A 21,896-nucleotide genomic window follows, 5' to 3' on the forward strand; every position below is an offset into this window, starting at 1 on the left:
GCAAGCTACCAGCACTCACAGAGCTTTTCCTCCTGCCTTCCTCACCTCAGATTGTTGGGAGGATTGTATTAGTCCACGAGGGCTGCCAAGACAAAACACACAGCCAGGGTAGCTTAAACAACAGAAATTAATTTTCCTACAATTCTGGAAGTGAGAAGTCTGAGATCATGGTGTTGGCAGGTTGCGATTCTCCTGAGGCTTTGCCTTGCAAATGGCCACCCCGTTGCTGCCTCTTCACATGGTCGTTCCTCTCTGCCCACGCAACCCTGGTGTCTCCCTGTCTGTCCAAATTTCCTCTTGTTATAAGGATACCATTCAGGTTGCATTACGGTCCACCCTAATGGCCTCATTTTAACTCAGTCCCCTCTTTAAAGGCCCCATCTCCTAGTATAGTCACATTCTGAGGTACTGGGGGTTAGGGCTTCCACATATCAATTTTGGGGGACGCAATTCAGCCCATAACAAGAACCAAATAAAATCACGTGCAAATGCCCAGCATGATGTCTGCCAGGCACACGGTAACATCCTACAAATTTGAGTTCCCCCCTCTTTCCTGCTAGTAGGATACTAAAGGTTTAAGACAACCACTTAGTTGGAGCAAGTATAAACTCTGGCTCCTGTGGGTATAAATTGTTACTAAATAGGGATAAGGGGGATCCAAATTCATGAGCTTCTATTAATCAAAACTGGTTTGGGGATTTCATTTTTTAAAAATTAGATTTATTGAGGTATAATTCTATATCATAAAATTCACCCTTTCAAAGTGTTCAATATATGTTCAAGGAGTTCTGACAAAGGTATACAGTCAGTCGTGTAACCACCATTACAATCAAAATACAGAACACTTCTATTGCTCCAAAAAGTACCCTCATGTCCCTTTGCCATTTCTCCCCTCTCCGAGCCCTTTGTAACCACTGATCTTTCTGTCTCTACAATTTTGACTTTTCCATTATGTCATATAAATGGTCATTTGATATTTAGTCATTTGTGATTGACTTTCACTTAGCATAATACTTCTGAGATTCATCCATACAGCTACATGTATCAGTTTCAGTAGTTATCCATTTATCAACTTTTTTTTTTTTTACCAATTTATACCAAAGATACCACAATTTGTTAAACCATTCGCCAATTGATGGGCATTTGAATGGTTTCTACTTTTTGGTGATTATGAATAGAGCTTCTATGAACATTAAGAGTACATGTCTTTTCGTGGATGTATGCTTTCCTTTCTCTTGGATAAACACCTTAGAATGGGATTGCTGGGTGCTATGATACGGGGATGCTCAACTTTTTAAAAAACTGCAGACTGGGTATGATTTTCACCCCCATTGGCTGAGTGTTTTACACGTATTTTATCACAGTCTGTGCCTTGTCTTTTCATTTTTCTTAACACTATCTTTTGAAGAGCAGGAGTTTAAAATTTTGATGAAATCTAATTTATCAATTTTTATTTTTATGATATATGATTTTTGTGTGTGTGTAGCTAAAAATCTGTATTTAATCCAAGGTCACAAAGTTTTATCCTCTATTTTTCTTCCAGAAGCTTTATAATTTTAGTTCTTGCATTTACTACTATAATCCGTTTCAAGTCAATTTTTGTATGTGGTTTGAAGTAAGGGTCAAGTTTAGTTTTAGGCATATGAATGTCCAATCACATACCAACACAATGCATTAAAAAGGCATCAAATTACCCCATCAAACTACCTTGACACCTTTGTCTAAAATCAGTTGATTATACACATGTGGCCCACATCTGGACTCATATTATTCCATTAATCTATCTTTCTATACTCTGTGCCTATGCTACGTGTGTGTGTCCAAATCCATATTGTCTTTATTTTTGTAGCTTAAAAATAGTCTTCAAATCAGGTAGTGTTAGTTTTCCAATTTCATTCTTCTTTTTCAAAATTGTTTCTGCTATCCTAGATCCTCTGCATTTCTATATAAACTTCAGAATCAGTTTGTGAATTTTTACACAAAAGCCTATCTGGAGTTTGATTGGGATTACTTGTATCTATAAAGGAATTCATTTTGATAAATTAGATGAACACCATTCCTCATTTGGTCAAGCTTTGAAACAAGCTTTGGTATTTTAGAAAACTGTTCAGTTTTTAATTAGGTTGGGTGTTGATTTCGAAGCCTGTGATTCTCACCTTCTCTTCTGAGTCTAGGATGCCATGGAAAGAGGCATCGCCCTGGTGACAGAAACACCCGGGAGTGTGTTTTGTCCTTGAGAGGAAAGGCAGTTTCCCCCAGGTGAACTCTGTCTATGTCTGTGATAGGTAACATCTCACAACCCCAACCCCAGAGAAGCTGTTTCAAGGCATTGCCAAATAACCACCCTTCCCTCCTTTGTCAAGAGCAAAGTTCACCGGATTTAGGAAAAGTGGTCTCGTTCACAGCCCAAGCACAGGCCCCAGGAGGAGCGTGTTCTGGGAAGCGATTGAGGAGAGGCCCAGAAAAAGCCAGGGCAGAGGCTTTCTGGAAGCATTGCCATCCCTAGCAGGGGGTCTTCCAGATGAACTACCCAGAGTAGGGGCCATGACTGCCGCCCAGCCAGCTCCCCAGGGACTACCCTGAGAAACCCAGTCTGTCGGCAGCAGAATTGTTGCCCGCGCTTTATACTGGGAATTGTTAGCAGTCTCTAAATAGACCATTCATTTTTCCTTTCAGCACAGAAGGGTCTCACAACTCCAAATACCACCAGGGGCCTGAATGTTTCAAGTCAAAACATTCCCCAAACCACAGCCCTCGGGTGAGAGGCCGAGCTAGCCAAGGGTTTGGAGGAAAAACAACCACCTACCAGCCTGGAAACCACTGTGTACACAGGAGGCTGGTCGCCTTGCTCACAGAGGCTGGGAGACTGAGCATTTGCACTAGTGAGACTTAATCTGATAAAGCCACCTTTCCTACATTTCCCCTTTGCCGGAGGACCCAGTCCTGGGGCTGGAGGCTGCGCGTGGGGCGGGGCCGCCCAGGGTACCTGAGCCACCCCTGCCCGCTTCTTCCTACCCGGTTGTGATAAAAAAAAAAAAAAGCGAGCGAGCGAGCGAGAGAGAGAGAGAGAGAGAGAGAGAGAGAGAAGAGAGGCTTTTGCAACAGTCCCGGTGCAGCATTTGATTCGGGGAGCAGCGGAGCGGTGTCAAATCTCTGCCAGGATGCAGCCAAGCAACTCCAGGAGCACGAGCGCGGCGACGCTGCAGAGACGCTGGCGCGGGCACCAGCCCACCGGGGAAAGCCGGGATCTCTGGAGCTGTGGCTCCCAGGGCCCCCGACCGCCATCCAGCAGGCAAAAGAGATCCCAGAGGTCCTAGTGGAGCCGCGCGGTCGGCGGTGCTGCCTGCCGGGCCGCTTCCTGGGGGAGGGAGGTGCTTTGAGATCTCTGACAGGATGAGGACGCCAAGGAGGCGTTTGGCCGCAAGATCCTGCCTGAGTCGCGGCTGCTCAGGCCGCACCGGAAGGAGAAGATGTCCTTGGAGATGTCTATTCATTCCCCTCTCGCCCTCCAGCACGGAGTCGTAGATGCACGTGGACACGAACTTTATACTGGAGGTGCTGGGGCGCTGCCGCTGCCGAAGATTACCCTGGAGCCGCACCAGCGGAGGAAGGCGGCGACCCAGCCCGAGGTCCGCTGCTACCTGCAGCACATGGTCCTCGGCTGCCAGTACCCGCACCCAAACCAGGTTATTCACTGGGACCTCAGGCTGGGCAAACTCTTCCTGAATGACGATCTGGAGGTGAAAATAGGGGATCTGGCCCCGCAACCAAAGGTGAATATGATGGGGAGCAGAAGAAGGAAACCCTGTCTAAATACACAGCTCTTGAGGTGCTGAGCAAGAAAGGGCACCGTTTCCTGGTGGACGGGGGGCCTGTTGGGTGCATCATGTTGATATATACCTTGTCGGTGGGTAGATCACCTTTTGAGCTCTCCTGCCTAAAACTGACCTACTTCTGGATCAAGAAGAGTGTATGCAGGATTCCCAAGCACATCAACCCCGTGGCCACCTCCCTCTTCCAGAAGATGCCGCAGACAGGTCGCATTGCCCACCTGATCATTCATGAGCAGCTCAAGACGAGTTCTTTACTTCTGGCTACATCCCAGCCCATCTCCCATTACCTGCCCCACCATTCCATCAAGGTATTCAATCGCTCTCAGAAGCCTGGATCCCAACAACAGGAAGCCACTCACAGTCCTAAATAAAGGCCTAGAGAACTCTATGCCCAAGACTCCCTGGGGAAACTCTTTCCAGTGGTCCAGGAGACCAGAGAGTGCCACTGCACTCCCCAACCACTGCACCACCAGCTGTAGTGGCTGCATAGCGTGAGTGCCTCCAAGCCCTCTGAGAGGGGGCTGGTGAGGCAAGAGGAGGCTGAGGATCTCTCCGGCATCCCCTTCTTCTGAGTCAGCAAGTGGGGGACTATTGGGACAAGTGCAGCCTCGGGCATCAGCCGTGTAGCAAAGTGTAGGGGGTGTTCTCCGATGACTGGACTCACCTCATCCTCTGGTGCCTTGGTGACAGTCTGTGGTTCATAGAGCATGGTGGTGCAGAGTTCTCCCTCGCCATGAGTTCCCATCCTAACTCCTCCACAAAGATCACTCTCCAAGTACTTCCAAAACCACACGAGTGAACACTTGCTGAAGGTGGGTACCCACGGGAAGGTGAGGAACTAGTCCAGCAATCCTACCTGCCTACCTGATTCTGCAAGCACAGAACCATCACCCTGCATCCTGCAACGTCTTCCAGGACCACAGCAAACTCGTCCTGTGCCCAGCATGGCAGCTGTGACCTACATCGACTAGAAGCCGGATTTCCACAAGTACTGCCTGAATCTCCTGAAGGAGCACAGCCACCCCAGGAGTCTGGCAAGTCAGCTCTTCTATGCCCACCCATGGTGGACAAGCTGCTGAGCTTTCGCTCAGCCAACAATCTCCTCAGGACCTCCTCACAGCCCCTCCTAGGACTACTGCCCGTCCTCACCCCCACCAGCCCCTTGGGCCCCTATGGGTTAGCCCCCGCTGTGCTGGGTTTTCTGTGATATGTCCCCTCACTCCGACCGGGTGGCTGGAAATAGAGCTATGTCTTCCTTGCAGGTGGGAGTTGCTATTAAGTTATTTTTGTACATGTTGGGGTGTAGGTTCTACGGCCTCTTCACCTTCCCTTTCAACCCCGCCGTATGAATTGTACAGAATACTGCTATTGAATTCAGGACTTTTTCTTGGCTTTATACACATTAAACACGCGTGAATCGTTTTAAAAAGGTGTGGGGAGCGCTGATTGGCTACTAGTTGTCATGTGCACTCAGTGGCCACCTGGCTCAGCCAGTTAGCGGCAAGACCTGAGTACCCTGGAGGTGCTGTGCAGAGGTGGCTATATGGGCTATATGGGATGCCTGCTTTCATTGTCTCTTAGCCCAATAAGTCATGTAGCAATGGTAAACAAAGTCAGTGACAACGCATTAAGTCCTTCACAAAGTGCCTTTGACAAAAGATGTGGGACCCTCTCAGCTGACAGGGCCCTGAGAATGCTACAGTGACCCTGTCATGGGAACAGGTCTGTCAGGAATGGTCTTCGGGGAAGAGGATGGAATTTATAAGACCTCCTTTGAATGACCAGTGCCGACTCCGATGGCTCATCTAGCTGGCATGTAGAAAAGCTGGAAACGCTAGCCGAAAGCTTGGGAAGGCAGAGAGGGAGAGAGAGAGAGGAAGGGAGGAAGGAGGGGAGAAAAGCAAGGAACCCCCTGTGGTAGGTGCTGCGAGGGAAGGGCTGCCTGGGGTCCCTTTCATGTGCTCACAGCAGCATATGTCCACTAGTGAGGAGCACTCCATGGATTCGGTCCAGGAGAGACACATTTAGGGTAGCTGTTTCAGCTGAAGGAAGGGAAGGCGAGAGTACACTGGAAAGAAGTTCGAGAAGCTGGCTCAATGGTGGCCCAGGCAAAGAATATGACCAGACTGAGATGACATGGCACGCTGACCCAAGGCACGCATGTCAGTGGCACTATGGCCGAATGGTTACAAGCCAGGCCTCTGGGTCAGATGACCTGATCCTGGTTCTACCACATACTGCTGTATGACCTTGGGCAAGTTACTCAATCTCTCTGAGGCTCAGTTTCCCCAACCGTAAAATGAGGGAACAGAACTTACTTTATAGGGGTTATCTGGAAGAATATGTGAGAGAACATTTAGTCTCTGTTCCATACGTGGCAGTGACTATTAGGAGGATGGGTCAGTTGGGGACCAGTTGATGGCCTTGATGTCACACTTCCCCCCCATGATGTGGACTCTGCCCGTGTTTGGTAGACTCAGCTTCTGCTAAGAAGCTCATCTCATCTGGGACTTGAGGGAGGGAACTCAGCTCTGACTATGACCAAGTTTCAGTATGTGAAGAGATTTGCTTACCCAGGTCTTCCTACTTATCCCGATGACTCTATTTACTTATATTTTGGAAAATCTTCAAGCTTTTTCCTTCCACTTGTGTGCTGGGGGGAGGAGGGGTGGGAATGGGAAGATGTTTATGGGCCCTGGCAGGAGTCAAAGGGGGCTGTGGGGCACCAGAATCCTACTGCATTGGCAGGGGCACAAATCCTGGCAGATTATGTCAAAGATAAAAGAGGATTTAGGGTGACGATTTAAAGCTTCCTTTTCTCCTTTTTTGGGCAAGGGCCTGGGAAGAGGGGGTGGGAACTGAAAACAGACAGAGCCTTGTTAGTGACTTGAATTTTCACACGTAGAATGACGGGGCTTTGGAAAGGAGTTTCTCCTTGTGTGCCCCTCCCATTCCACGCCATCTAACCTGATCTTTAAATTGGCGACTCCATTTGTATTCCAGTCTGATCATGGGAGACTCATATCCCGGTGGGCCCCAGCCTTGGTTTGTAGCAGACGGGAAGTGTTCAGGGGAGCCTTCAGCTGACACAAAAGGACTGTGGGGAAACCAGCCAGCATCCCTCCCTCCCAGCAGCCTCACCCCACAGCTGGGGCCCTGGGAAGCAGGGTGGTGGCAGGTCAGCCTTTACAACTGCTTTTTATTGGATCCTGTCTGTATTGGTTGTATTCAAGGCTCTCAGTCCCAGATATGAGAGCAAACCACAAGAACCCTGCGTCAGGTCAGTGACCAAGTGCCGAGCATATCAATGACCAGAACTCCGGGAACAATTGGAGCAAGTGCTTGAAATTCCAGCCGTGAGCCCGTCTGACCCACATGGGGGGATGCATATATCTTGGGTAACATCCCAGCCGGCAATTCCCAAACTCACCAGGCATTCAACCACTGCAGCCTCAATTTTAATCATTATAACACCACCCATCACCCCACTCTAGCTCTGCCCCACGGAACGTCCTGGGTGTGTAAATCCTGTTCTTTTTATTCAGCTGAGAGATGCTGCAGAGAGGACGAGCAGCCACTGCCCTCAGTCCCTTGCAACCAGGGACCCCGCTTTTCTGGGGGTGGAATCTGCCTTCCCTGAGGTTTGTCAGTTTGCGGGGAAGGAACTCATTCCCTAGACGCTGTGTTTTATCCTGAAGGCAGCTCCCAGAGCCAGGGGTGTACCGAGGGCTGAGGGCAGCTGGGTGAGGACCACCACAAGGTAGGAGCAGGCTTAGGCTTCTGCCTGAGGTCAGCGATGAGGGGTAAACCTCCTGCCCAGGATGGGTGTGTTCACGAAATTCTCTTTCTTTGGAATGGCTTGAGCAAAATTGTGTCTGGACACCAGATGAACCCTTGAGGCCTTTCCCTAGCCTGAGCTCTTCGACTTCTAGGGGTTGATTCATTCTCTTGTCCCATCAACAAGAGAGACTCACCTTCATGTGTCACTGGGAGTCCTCCACATTTCCCGCCTTTCCTGTCTCATTCTCACCATCGAGATTGGTAGCAGCTTTGAGTGCTCCCTTTTCTGGGCTCTCACAGCCCCTTGGACTGTGTGTACAGACCCACGCCCTGCTGTTCTGTAGCTCCCTGGGGGCAGGGTTTATTCTGTCCAGCTCTGTTTGCTGGTGCCCATCTCAGTGGCATGCTAGGTGGACAAGTAGCCCGGGGACCCTCCCTGTGCCTCACAGTGGCCTGGGGAGATGCTTAAAAATGCCCAGCCCCGCTCCCAGAAATCCTGACTTAAAGTGACCTGAGGTCTGGACGCTGGTGGTCTGAAAAGCTCCCCACGTGACCCAATGTGAAGCCCCTGTTGAGACCCCCCCCCCGAGTCGACCGTTAATGAAAGCTTGTCTTAGAATGAACCAATGACGTTTGTCCAAGTGATACCTTCTCTTTTATGTGTGTGTGTGTGTGTGTGTGTGTGTGTGTGTGTGTGTGTGTGTGTGATCCTCAAGCCCTACTCACCCCTAGCATTTATCCCGTTAACGCCATTTGTTTGAGCCATAAAACTCTTGGGGGAACCAGGTTCGAAGGAGAGCTACTGGCAGGCATTTCTCCTCTGATGTTTGGAACTGTGCTGAACAACTCACTAAGTCTTAGGAAGTTCCTGCCTCCAGCACGCGGGATTCTCTCTCGTCCTTCAGCGTCACTCCATACCAGCTAAACCTCTTCCTCAACGTTTTCTAGACTGCAGACCACGGTTTCTGAGCCTTGTGGGAAGTGGTCGTGGGCAAGTCTGAGGGGCCATGTGTGAGGCCCCAGGTGGGCCAAGCAGCCTGGAGGGAGATGCATGTGGACAGGGTGTGTTATGCAAATGGGAATTACATGAAGTGATTGATAGAGTTTCATTCAGGGAGAAAATGATGAGAGAAATCAGACCACAAAATGTTTGTCGAAATACCATACGATATCACTTATATGTGGAATCTAAAATACGACACGAACCTATCTACGAAACAGAAACAGACTCACAGCTCTAGAGAATAGACTTGTGGTTACCAAAGGGGAGGGAGATGGGGGAGGGATGGATTGGGAATTTGGGATTAGCAGATGCAAACTATTTTATACAGAATGGATAAACAACAAGGTCCTACTACATGGTACAGGGAACTATATTCAATATCCTGTGATAAACCATAATGGAAAAGAATATGAAAAAGAATGTATATATGTATAACTGAATCATGTTGCTGCACAGCAGAAATTAAGACATTGTAAATCAACTATACTTCAATAAAAAAAAAGTTTGTCCAGTCCAGTTCTATGCGCAGCTCACTGCTAGGGGCTGTGGGACTTCAGGGGATCTGCCCTCTGTATGGGAAAACCAAAGAAGAGAACCTAAATATATGAGATGAAGCACAGATTTCCAAAGCTACCAGAGCTCTGAGAGGAGTGATGTCCATTTCCTGTAAAGCTTTGGTGTCTCATCCGTGGCTGGCGGTAGCCTCTGAGTCTAAACCAGCTGCAGCTGGTCACTGGCATGAGGTCTTTTTTTGAACACACAAAAGAGTATAGGGAATATTTTCCAAACACACACCCTATTTCCCCATATCTGCTTCAGTTAATTTTTTAAAAGACTGAGACATTGTTAACCCTCCCCTGTGCCACTTCCCGTCCTCCCTCCCTCCTCCCTTTCTTGAAATTGGTATTTGTCTTTCCCATGTATGTTTTCCTATGCACGTTACTATACACGTAGGGCATTCATGCACAATATATGATACGATTTAGAAAGCTTTCAAACTTTATATGAGGGGCATCATACTGTATCCTCTGCATGTTTTCCACTCACTGCTCTGTTTTTGAGGTTTATTCATGTTGATACAAAATTAACTAAACTATTGTTTATCCATTCTCTTTTTTTTTTTTTTTTGTCGTATGCGGGCCTCTCACTGTTGTGGCCTCTCCCGCTCTCCCATTGGGGAGCACAGCCTCCGGATGCGCAGGCTCAGCGGCCATGGCTCATGGGCCCAGCCGCTCCACGGCATGTGGGATCTTCCCGGACCGGGGCACGAACCCATGTCCCCTGCATCGGCAGGCGGACTCTCAACCACTGCACCACCAGGGAAGCCTGTATCCATTCTCTTTTTTGATGGGCATTAAGAGTGCATTCTGTTTTTCCGTTAGAAATAATGCTACAACATTGTTTGTAATGTATAGTTTGGTGCACATCTTCCTTCCTCCCTCCCTCCCTCCCTTTCTCTACCTGTCTTTCCTTCCTTCCTTTCTCTTCCTTTTGAAGTATAGTTGATTTACAATATTGTATTGGTGTCAGGTGTACAGCATAGTGATTCAGTGTTTTTGCAGATTATACTCCATTATGTTATTACAAGATAATGCGTATAATTCCCCGTGCTGTACATTATCTCTCTGTTGCTTATTTATTTTACGCATCTCCTTGCACACAGATGCTCCACTCCACTCTCTCCCTGAATACTCCCTCCATGACCATCACAGCGTTCAGACCTGCTACCTGCCTGCTCCGGGCTCTGCCAGGGGCTCACCCTTCCTCAGTACCGGCAACTCGGCTCTTAGTGTTTGAACTTGACCCGGTTTCTAGGCCTCACCTTACACTTGGAGACCTAGTCTTACACCACAACTCTCTGTGGCTCAGGCCTCTCAGGGCTTCTACCCCCCACCAACACCTGGCCTCTGCTGAAAGGGAAGTTCCTTGGCAGGAAAGATTGGCATGTCTTGGGCCATAAGACGAGGTCTCATACAAGTGGGCAGTTTTAACTGGACCTCAAAGGAAGTTCAATCTTCTGTAATAAGAAGAAATGGGAGAATTTTCCTGAGGGGAGAGAAGGAACCAGAGTAGGAAAATAAACATGGCAGGGTAGTAATAGGGTGAGGACCCGGCTAAGAGCAGTGGCCAATGGAAGCTGGGTTCTGTCAGAGAGTGGGTAACATGATGTGAATCTAGTAAGTTAAAACTTCATGTTCCTCGCCAGATGACTTTGAGCTTTCGGGATGGAAATGGTGGGTGGGCAGTGCCCGTGGCGGGGGTGATGGTGGCCGGGAGACTCCTGAGGAGAAGCTCCCATCCTCTACGGCCATCTGCTGGGCCAGGCTGAGTGTGAGCACTTGTGGTCTCGTTTCACTCATTTCCCTCCAATTTGTTGATGAGGCTTTATCCAATCAGTCTTCCTCTTCCCTCCATCACTCATGTGTCACTTCCCGCCACTCCCGCTTCCAAGTAAGAGAACTCCAGGCAACCACGTGCAGGCTTCAGTCCAGCTACGACCAGTGGACTGGACGCTGACCTTGCTTACAAGAGCCTGGGGAGCGGACACGAGGGGCAGTCCTGCGGTCTCCTCTGCAGGAGGAGACTTGACTTCTCTGTGGCTTGAGATTAAAGTAAGCTCCCAAAGTTCCCAATCAGGGCTACGGGGCACCAGCATGTGTGTATGTGTGTGGGGTGCAGTCGGGAGTGAGGTGGGGTTAGGAAACCCTTCAAGCTTGGCTGGCCTTGTGATTTCAAGCGAGCTCCTGCAGGGAGAAACAGGCTTACTGTTTTGGAAAGAACAAGCTTGGGTCCCACGTTTCCTCTGGGCAGAAGCCTGGGCTTTTGCCTTGTTTGACAACCTGTCAGAGGTGAACAGGCTGATGCTACAGGGAAGACAGAGCCAAGAGAAACTGCTTTTGGCTTCATGCTTTGAGACTATGTGTGTGTGTGTTTCTCTCTGGTAGATCCTGGAAGGCGAGCGTAGTGGGAGAATCAATTGTTTTCAGCGTCCAGAATGTGCCAGATAGTCATGGGGTTTGAGGGTGGGGAATGAGAGAAACTCTAAGGCACATACCTCATTTTTCATACTGCTCCCCCTGCATCTGACTTTGGAGAGAGGGGAATGCCTTAATTCCTCACATCCCTGACGCCCTATTTGGGAGACCCCAGTGCCCGGCATACACTGTGCAATGAACAAATGTCAGCTGGCTGAATGAGTGCCTTTGGGAAGTGGGTGGTTGTTTACTGAGCATTTACTATGGGATCTCCTCAAATCAAACCTATGAGAAAAGTATTGTTTTCAAGTAGGTTCAGGAAGGTTAAGTAACTTGTCCAAGGTCTCACATCTAGGACTGTGTGTGTGTGTGTGTGTGTGTGTGTGTGTGTGTGTGTGTGTGTGTGTGGTGGAGGGAAAGGGTGTACAAGAGATGTGAGAGGCTCATGGCATCATTTTTTGTCATTGCTCTTTTTTGCAACTTCATCAAATCTATGAATTTATGAATTTGCAGAAGCTGATGGGACTGTCCCTGAAAGCTGATGGGACAGTCCCTGAAAGCTGATGGGACAGCTGAGTGGGCTGTCCCTGAAAGTCGGAGGCAATGAAAACAAGGTTGGGGGCTTTCCAAGTGGGTGCTTGAGGTAGTACATCTCCTGTAAAAACAGAACTTGAACTTACGTACACACAGTAGGGAAGAAGACAGAAGAGTAGAGGGACAGGAAGGCCCCAAGATCTTTTGCAGACATTTATAACAGCCCCTTCCCTGAGATCCAGGGAGAAAGAAAGGCACAAAAGAGAACAAAGCCAGGTCATCTGTTAAAAATTATTTAATAGAAAGTCCAATGTCAAAATGTAACAATAAACAAAAATACACATGTATAAATATGTATATATATAATTAGACCTGTATACTTTCTCAGACCCTTTTCAAATGACACAGAATCATCATCATATCTTGGTGGTCAAATCAAAAATAATATTCAAGCGACGTGGACCCACTGGTGCTGTGGGGAATAATAGTACTACTGAAGAACTTTGAGGGTTCAAAGAATTCCAATCATGAGAGAGCTGGGGATATTGCCAAATGTCCTTTTCTGGAGACCCAGAGAGGGAATATGAGCAACCCCATGGCACTGTACAGCGTACCTGATCTTTTCTTAGCACCTACAGCCACTACTGCCCAGGGAGTCCGCTCTCCTGTCGGATGGGGTTTTGAATTAAGTTTATGCTATTTGAGAGTTTGCTTGCCCTGTCTCCCAGATTACAATCTCCTGGGGATTTTGCTTTACGACCTTCCTATTCTTCAGGCCACGTGCCAGCACAGTAGTTTGGGATGGATGCCATCAAGGTGTGAGGATTTGCTCTTGAAACGGTGGTTGGTGTCCAAAGTGGCTGTGCACACATAGGGGGCACCCAAACCCTCAGGGCTTCAGAGTGAAAATACCAGAACCTCTGTCTATAATATTTTGTATATCACTCTTTAAAAATTTCTATGTTGTGCGCTTTAAAAAATGTGCCTAATGTTTTAGTACAGAAGTATATAAATATATACTTTAAATTAATAAACATACGGGGGGGACGCATCTCACAAGGTTTTTGCTGACAGGCACGTGTGGTCCAAACAGATGGGCACCCACGGCTTTACAGAATTCACGTGCATGTGGAGGGCTGGGCAGGCTTCCCTGCTGGGCTCCCACGCCCACCTGAGGAAGCCTCTGCAGGTGCTCAGAAGAGCAATGTCTCAAGGTTATCTCCCAGACCTGAATGAGAGCTGATGTCTCCTGATCCTGCCACTAGATTTTCCTTGAATGTAACGCCTTAACCTAAATAAAACACAGATGCCCTTAGGAAGCGCAAATACACAGCCGCTGACACCTGGCAGGGAAGCATTTTGATCTCTTCCTGGTGATGGAGAGGGAACTGGACCAGGGCAGACAATGGGGAGAGGGTGCCCTAAGGCAAACCTGGCCGTATCCCATGACCACACCCCGACCAAGGGGACCTTCCAGGACCTTCATTTTAAAGTAGGTGTATTTGAGGCCAAATATTCTGTCAGTTTCCAGCATCGTGATTACTACAGGCCGAATTCTAATGAAAACGTCTAGGCTGGTGGGATAGTCACGTGGGAACCACAAGACACAGAAGCAGAAATTGCTCAGTAAGGAGCCAGAGGAATATCTGGGAAAAGAGCAGGTGTTTGAGCGACAATCTTTCCAAGGGTCCAGATGGCTAGTGAATATGCCAGGCTGCACCCAGGAGGGCAGGTGCGGAGGTCTTGCAAAATAGGTGAGCCAATAGGTGAGCCCCAAGTCGTCCTCAGGGCCCTCTGGGGTCAGGAGACCTGAGCCCCTCAGCTAGGAAAACTGCCTTCAGCCCCCAGTGCCTCCAACTTCTCAAGGAAATTATGTTACCTATTGTGGCCTTCTCTTGAGTTTCTAGCAACCATGCTGCCTCACAGCTGGTATTTTGATTCATCTAATTCTTTTTCTTCTCCTTACAAAGTTTCTAATTATTTGTCTGGGGGCAAAGGGAAGAGAAACCCAATGCTCTGAGCCCTGAATAGGTTCTTTGGCACCGCGAGCTGTCTGCACAGAGAGACCCTGTCTGCTGTCTCTGAGCCTTCCCTGCGTCACTCCCAAAGAGCGCGGGGCTCCAGGGGCCTCCCCGTCCCCACGAAGCTCACGGCAGCTGTCTAGGCTTGAGGGTATTTTCCATGTGCACACAAACCATGTGTGTTTTTTTGTTTTCGTTTTTTAATTCCCCTTTCTTTGGCAGGACACAGGTGCACACTGCAGACACAGCAGAGGCTCGGCCACCAGGTATGACCCAACCCGGGGAAAGGCTGTCCAAGGGAGGCTGCCCTTTGGTAGAATGAATGAAGACCTCACATCCCGAGTTGGGAAGCCCTAGGCGGCTTCCCGTGTATTTATCTTAGGGTGCACCCTCATCCCGGGGTCTAGGCTGGCCTGTTCCCTAGAGGTATTTTTAGCCTTGCTGGTTCTACAGCCAGGTCAGGATGACCCAGAGCGGTCCCCTGTATGTCTCTAAATCCAGCCCAGGTTAAAGCTCCTGAAATCAAACAGCTCTGGGGGAGAGGGCAAAGAGCTGGGGCAGGGGTGGAGGATACACAGGAGTAAATCATCTCAGCAAGAAACTGTGTACCTCCACAGCACGGAGGGAACGTCTGGTCCTGACGGGGATCACACTTACCTCTCTGGGTGGCCTCGGCAGTGGGCTTCAGAGGGGGCAGAGCATCACCTACAGCTCTCTTTATGCCCCCTGGGCCGGGTCACTGATTGCCCTGGCCACATCCCTCTCTTCTCCCTCCTCAACTCCTAGCGCCAGCTGCTTCTCTGCACACAGGCCCTGACAACCCACACTGTCCCTCCTTTGGCTGAGTCCCATGCTGTCCCCTCAGCCTGGAAGGCCCCTTGCAATGCTCTCCCTCAGGCCTCTGACAACCTTGAGCTTTGATGTCCCCTCTTTTAGGAAGCCCCCGATTTCCAAAGCTGGGCGGCTGCCCCTCTGAGAGCCTCCCGCGGCACCCAGTAATTCCCTACAGTGCACTTCCCACACTGTCTGCCCCACTAACGGTGGGCTCCTTGAGGGCGGGAGCTGGGCTTGGGTCAACCGTGTATTGCTGGGGATTAGCTCAGTGCCTGGAGTATACTAGGTGCTCCATATAATCTGTTGAATGAGTGAGTCCCCGACACTGGAAGAGGCAATGCTAAAAATGTTACCTCTGGGCCAACCTAGACGAAGGGGCCCCAGCCCCAGCCGCTGGTGTCCCAGTGGAGCTGCTGAAGTGCTACAGTCAGGGACATACTGGCTGCGTGGGAGAGTGTGTGAGAAATGCTGGGGTATATGGCGAGACCTGGCACGTGTCCTGAGGGATGGGTCCTATATGTGCCTGGGGTTGGGAAAGGCTGCCACAGTCCAGGTTAAAACCCAGGTGAGTGAAAGATGCTAGTGGCAGGCATCCTGGCACAGAGAGGGCACAAGACCAGACGACCAGCAGACCTGCACCCTTCTATTCGAGTCTAATTCAAACTTTCGTGAGAGTGATCACTAGGTTTTCCTAGTTTGATATAATTACACTAATGCTTTCCTAGGCATTATCTTAGAGATTACAATACGGCAAAATGCAGCTCATCCTTGAAGTACTTCAATGATAAAGTAGTTATATACTTTTTCTCCATGTATCTTTCTGTGGGGTGTGTGTGTGTTAGGAAATTGATCCAAATTTAGAGTCCTATAAGGCAGCTGCCTTGTTCTGCTCTAGGAAAATAGATACAGAAAAGCTGGCTTGCAATCTACTGCGAAACTTCCCTTGCTCACTTGACTGTCAAGAGAGAACAGTCCCTGAAGATCTGGACTGAAATGCCAGAAACCAGGGGCTGTTCTATCACTTCTGGGTCTAAGCCCAGGGGTCTCTGAGGTTCTAGAGTTATTCTCAACCCTAGGGACCCTAAGGCAGTTCTGGCTGAGTTCACGGTGTTCTTTTTACTGCCTCTAAGTCTTAGCCAATCAGATGCAACGCCTTGGGCTAAAAACAACCCCTGGAAAGGAAAGAAGGGAGAATTCAGAGTAGAGAGGGAAGACAGTATTAGAATAGGGCCTTTGGTTTAGGGGTGAGTCTTGGTGAATTAAAGCAATTTCTCTGGCTTCGAAGAGATAAGAGCCATTTCCTACATCATCTTGAAGGAATTTGACAGCTACCATGTTAGAAAGAGGCAGGAATCTTGGCAACGGTTTTCATAAGAAAACTGGACATAGCACCCCCTTGACACAGGAAATTCTTTTGATTCTCTCAAGCTAAGTAAGTGAGGGCGGAGGCGGGTCTCCTCTAGGCAGCACCTTTACCAGTTGCCATGGAGACATGAGTCATCTTCTTTAGAGGTTGTGCCTTTAGAAGCAAAGAGAGAAACTGGGGAATTCTTGGGCTCTTCTGACCTTGGAACAAATTAGTTAAATGCCTATCCAAGTCACTACCTGACTATCTAAAACATTTAGGGTCTTGAAAGAGATTCACATCTAGTTTCAATGCTTAAACTAGCCTGGAAAATACAGAGGCCCCGGTCCAAAGATCAAAAAGAGATGTCAAACCCTAGCTCACAAGAAAGGATTTCAAGTTAATGGTCCAGGCATTGTCTTTCCTCCACCTCTGGAGATCAGATTCTCCTAAACTTCTCTGGAGGTTAAGGCTTTTCACCTTAAAAAGATGCATCCTGGGATGAAACAAGCCTTGGGACCCAGGAAAGAAATCAGAGTACTCAAAAGCCTGTTCTGGTCACATCTGATACCTAACTGCAGATACCAGCCTCCTTTTCCACGTGCGGAAAGGATTCCAAGGAAAGAGATATGCGCCTAAAATCCCAAAGCCGTTCCCTTCTGGGCACTAACACCCTGCTAGCCTCTCCTGGTTTGTGTGTAGCTTATCAGATATAGGAAGGCCAAGTAAAACACTCCCCATGAGGAAACCAAGCTGGTGGTGAGCCAAGGAGAGATTCTGGAAAAGGGAGATGCCCCCAAAGGGTTGTTTTCACAGTGTCGCGTTGCAAAGGGCATAGTAGTAATAAAAAAAATTAGGAAAACACTTGAGTGACATCTTTCCTTCTTTCAACATGGCCATTTATGTTGGATATATGAATTCTACACTTAAGATACACAACTGAGAACACGGGGGTAATAAATACACTTCCCAGGACTATTGTGACAAGACAATTATAAAAATGCCTAGCACAGTATCTGACACAGAGTGAGTTTAAAAAATAAATGTTCGTTCCTTTTCCTCTTTCCCCAAGATTAGATTAGATCCCAGATAAGGTACAAGAGTCTTCTGAAAAGCATGGCATAGCTAGTGAGCGAGTCCTAAGGTCTGTCACAAGAGTAAATCTGTTTACCCACAATCCTCATTTTCTTCCACAGCTTTCGACCCTCTTCCAGAGACATACAAAAAGGTGACTGAAGTCAAGGGCACTTTTTTCCCCCTTGGAAAAACATGTCCATTCATTGGTAAAAGGCAATTCATAGACCTTATCCATGAAATTCCAAAGGTCTACGGCAGGGACATATTTGCAGGGTGGAAGCCAACTGCCTCACCCGGCTTTATACAAGCGCCGGGAGTGGAGGTGGGGAGGTTCAGTAATCCACCCATGACATTGAGAAGCCATGTTCCTGCTTCGAGCCACCCTTTCATTATGCCCTTAAATATATAGTCCCTGTCCCCAACCAGGCCTTATTCTTCTACTAGGGTTTTAAGCAAAACTTAGCAAAAAGTTTAATTTCTGAGACGTACAAAGAAATAAAGCTCTGAGCATGTCTTCCGGGGGAAAAGCATGCAGGGCAGATTTTATGTAAAATTATAGAGTGCAATCTGATGCCTTTTTTTTATGAGGGAGTTGGGAGGAGGAAGGAGAGAGCCTTAGATACCAATTGTTTTGCCTTTCATAAAAAATATATCAGAGTCCCGGAGTCCAAGATTCAGAGTCAGTATTTTCCTAGATTAAGAATTTGATAATTTTTCTTCCTATGATACTGACAAGACCAATAGACATGGAAACGCTCTTTTAAATTCTTGCCCAGTGTCTAAGCAGGACGTGTAATCAATATGCCAACGGGCCTCATAGGCTGCTGAGGAAAACTGCGTAAGAGCTATAATCTCTGTTCTTAGCAGGCTTGTGGGGAGAGTGTGGCCCTAAGAGAAAATAAGTCTCAACGAGACTGTGAGGGAGACAAGGTTATAACTCAAACTGGGACCGAAAGGGGGGCGTCATCATCCCTGGACCCGCTCCCGGGGGCTGTCAGGTTGCAGCTATGGCCGCTTCTGACCCTGGGTGAGCCCCTGACACGGAGGTGCAGGAGGCTGGCACCAGCACGGAGGACTGAGGAGCCGAGGCTCCTCAATCAGGGCATCAAAGCTCCGTCTCAGACCCTGGGCACTGCAGACGGGGAGAGACCTGTCTCCCAGCAGGCTGGTGGGTGGCCGCTGCTATGTCTGAGGGCCGACCTAGTTTTCTGTCTCCAGACTTTGTACCTTCTTTGTCCTAAATAGACCGTAACACCACCCTACGCTCCAGCCTGGGGCTAGGAGGCACCGTGAGGTAAAAGCCTCTTTCAGGGTTCTCTGCCAGTAACAAACACGCATTCAATTATGACAGCAGTACTCCGTGATCCTGAATGTCTGCCAACCAAAAGAAAGCTACGCACATACTGCCGAACTTGTACAATTCTACAACTCAGAGCCCATAAGGCGTGTGTAATCTAGCTGTAAATCTTGCCTCCAGTCTGCCCCACCCACTGGCCACTAAAGCAGCTGGATTTTGAATCGCACCGGGCGCACAGCCATCGCCCTTCTCTGTCCTAAATGCTTCTCGGCCCGTTTCTCATCCTTTTTCTATACCTCCATCCGCCAGACCATTTCCCTCCCTCCTTCCTTCATCCCCCTGAGTCCTCAGAGATGACAGCCAGCAGGAGCACCAGCTTCTGGATTATTCTTTCACTGTATCTGAGACAACGGGCTTCATGTTCAGATACACAGGGGAAAAAAAAAGGCAAATGTTTTTGCATTAGACCTTTACAGAAGGCATAAAAAAATAAAGTACAAACACAGATCCCTTGACAATTTTATGATTAAAACCAACAAATGGAAAACAGACAGTTTTGAGCGTTGCTAACATAGTCAAGTATTTCACGCCAACTGGCTCCGTCACCCCATTTCTCAGATCTGTTTCTAGATGTACCGAATGTGTCTGCAGATGACATCACTTTTGCCCATCAAAGAGGTACCCCGTGTTAAACCCGGGAGACAGAACTCCAGGTGAAAAGCCACTGGCTCACGGGCACAACACTTCAGGTGTCACGAAACCCCCAAAAATCAGATTCCCCAGAGACACGTGGTTCTGTGTACACGTGTATCATGTCAAAATGTTAAACGTGACCGTCAGAAAAATGATGTGAGCCTGTTTCATCTCCACGTGGAAGGTGGTGATTTTCTGGGAAGACACTATCTGAGACACCAAATAGAGGAGCGAAATGGAAGACATTCAGTGTCTGCTTCATTCCTGCTGGATAAGAACAAGGAATCTCGGGAAAAGGTCACCCTCGGAACAGTGAACAAGTCACTGGCGCACAAGTTTAAGGTGGGGCTTGGCAGTTCGTTTACAGTTGGGAAAAACTATTTTAGTCACTTGGCCAAAAACCATAGAAAAGGAGGGGACATAAAACCCTAGGCGACTCGAACTCTCCCTGCGTTTTTTCTGCTCGAAGCTGGATAAAAAGCCTGAAATTTTGGCTGCGTCTCTATTTATGTAACAACCACAGCTGCTCCCCCAAATAGCTGCTGCTGCCGGCTGAAAGAAGGAAGGGCTTTTGTTGCTAACGTTTGAGTCCATTTTCTCTAGTGCCTGACTGAGTTTCCTTCCCCTCACTTTTGGTGTGTGCCGGGTCTAAAAGGAGATAAGGAATCTCCCCCTGAACACGTTACTGGTGCCACCAGCTCTGTGGATGGATTTTCAGGTCAAGGCTCATCTTCACAGCAAGAACACACTAAGCTTCTTATTCTATTCTGCGGCAGGTGATCTCTCAACTACCCAGAGCGTATTAACTACCCACCTTTGGAGGGTGGCAGTGTGGCTGACGCTGAGGCCTTTCGCGTCCACAGCCCTGCAAACAGAGAAACACACAGTGCTTTTGCTGTGTTTCTTTTTGTGGGCCAAACCCACACCTGGACTGCTGGCGTGGCACTGAATAGGGTGCCCTCCCCTGAAAGTAACAAAGAGAACCCTCGTCAAAGCTATCGAACGTGTTAAAAAAATACAAAAGTTATTTTCTCCTTTTGATTGCTATTTACTTGTGACAACATTTGTTAAAAATATTATTTCTGTCTTTGAGAAGAGACCATTCTCTTCATAGAATTATGGAAAAATAAACTCTACCAAACCCACAGTTCATGTTCCCCACGACTGCCCGGGGCTTTGGCTTTGGCTTTCGCATCTCCGAATATCATCACCAGTGTCCATGTACTATGTTTTCTAGTCGGCAAACGCTTTTCACCACACCATCCAGTGCTGCAAGTAAGAGAAAGGAAGTGGCAAGGCCCACGTGCCATTTTGAAGGGAAGTAGGGTGGTTTATTGGCTAACAGGATGAAAGCTAACAGGGTGGTTTCAGGCCCTCCTAAAAAGCCGTGGGACGTCCCCTCACCTCCTCTGACCACTGTCAGCACTGCGAATGCTTGGTGGGTTATAAATGGGACGGTAGGGAGCCACTGAGGAGTCATTGCTAAGGAGGGCTCGTCTTCCGCACCCAGGATCATCATAAAACACTGAGCTGGATGAATGGGAGAAGACAAGGAAACATAAAAACAGTAAAATGTTTATTTTCTTAGAAAAAAAAAGTAGGCAAGAGGGATTCAAAATGATTGTGATCACACTTCCGTCTGCATCGGAGCAAAACTGACGCTGCAAGCTTGATCTTTGATTAAGAGACCCAGGAAATGAAACCACCTGCCGTTCGCTCCTATGTCACTTCCAGGAGCCATGTCACAACATGCTTTTAATCGACAACAGCATCTCTACTTCTTCTTCACAGAGAAACAAGGCTTTTGCCATAGCAACCGTCCCCTCTCCAAAGCGCGGCACTGCCAGTGAGAAGCAAGGCTTTGGACTGCTCAGGGGAAGGCAGGGAAGGAGGAGAGAGGGAAGGAGGCGCTTGTCTTAGAAGCGGAACCGGTCTAGGACAGAAGTTGGATATCTGAGTTCACCACTACCTTATCTTATAGAAAATAGGTTGGAGAGCATCTGTAAAACCAACAGTATCTTTAAGGTGAAATTGCAGAATTTTGCTGCAGACCTGGACACTGAGAGAAGTGAAAAGTTGCAACAAGTTTTAACTAGCAGCAACAAAGAAAGTTCGATAACAGTTTTTTTTTTGTTTGTTTTTAGCAATATTCCTTTGCAAGTTCATTAAGAAACATTGTAATTTAATGGGGCATACGATATGGAACGATCTTCTTTTGCTATAGTGCTGTTCGCTGAAGAGAACCGACCTTTGCAAAGATTTCAACGTGGGGTGTAACCTATTTACACAGTAGTAGCTCCCAGTTTGAGTGGTAGAATTGGTGCTATGTGATATCTTCTTCTTCCGAACAGTAATCTCGACCCTTGAGAGGAAAAGAAAAGAATAAGATGTGACTGAGAATCCAAAGCAAGGCTTGAGATAGTTACTTGCAATCGGTTTTCTCTCAGTATATGTCTCCCTGCAACAGGAGCCAGGCTCCGTCATTGACTACTGAGCACCAGGAA

At 48.1% G+C, this 21,896-nt stretch overlaps 2 protein-coding genes and 1 pseudogene across 5 annotated transcripts in view; 1 reads left to right on the forward strand and 2 right to left on the reverse strand.

The window, feature by feature from the left end:
* TSEN15 (tRNA splicing endonuclease subunit 15) overlaps positions 1-21,896 on the reverse strand; it is a 538,803-nt gene that overhangs the window by 8,780 nt on the left and 508,127 nt on the right. The window lies entirely within an intron of this gene.
* The window catches only part of C1H1orf21 (chromosome 1 C1orf21 homolog), a 175,203-nt gene that overhangs the window by 8,780 nt on the left and 144,527 nt on the right, over positions 1-21,896 (reverse strand). For 2 of the 4 annotated variants that reach the window (XM_033853542.2, XM_033853536.2), the window contains one exon: positions 20,956-21,754. The exons of the other annotated variants lie outside the window; for them this stretch is intronic. In XM_033853542.2, coding sequence (XP_033709433.1) covers positions 21,716-21,754 — 39 coding nt within the window. In that variant the 3' untranslated portion in view covers positions 20,956-21,715. Of the gene's footprint in view, positions 1-20,955; positions 21,755-21,896 lie in introns of those variants that run through there. 4 annotated transcript variants of the gene reach the window in all.
* Positions 498-5,040, forward strand: LOC101322523 (serine/threonine-protein kinase PLK1 pseudogene; annotated as a pseudogene).

This window comes from Tursiops truncatus, chromosome 1 (genome assembly GCF_011762595.2).
Source record: "Tursiops truncatus isolate mTurTru1 chromosome 1, mTurTru1.mat.Y, whole genome shotgun sequence".
Lineage (NCBI taxonomy): Eukaryota > Metazoa > Chordata > Mammalia > Artiodactyla > Delphinidae > Tursiops > Tursiops truncatus.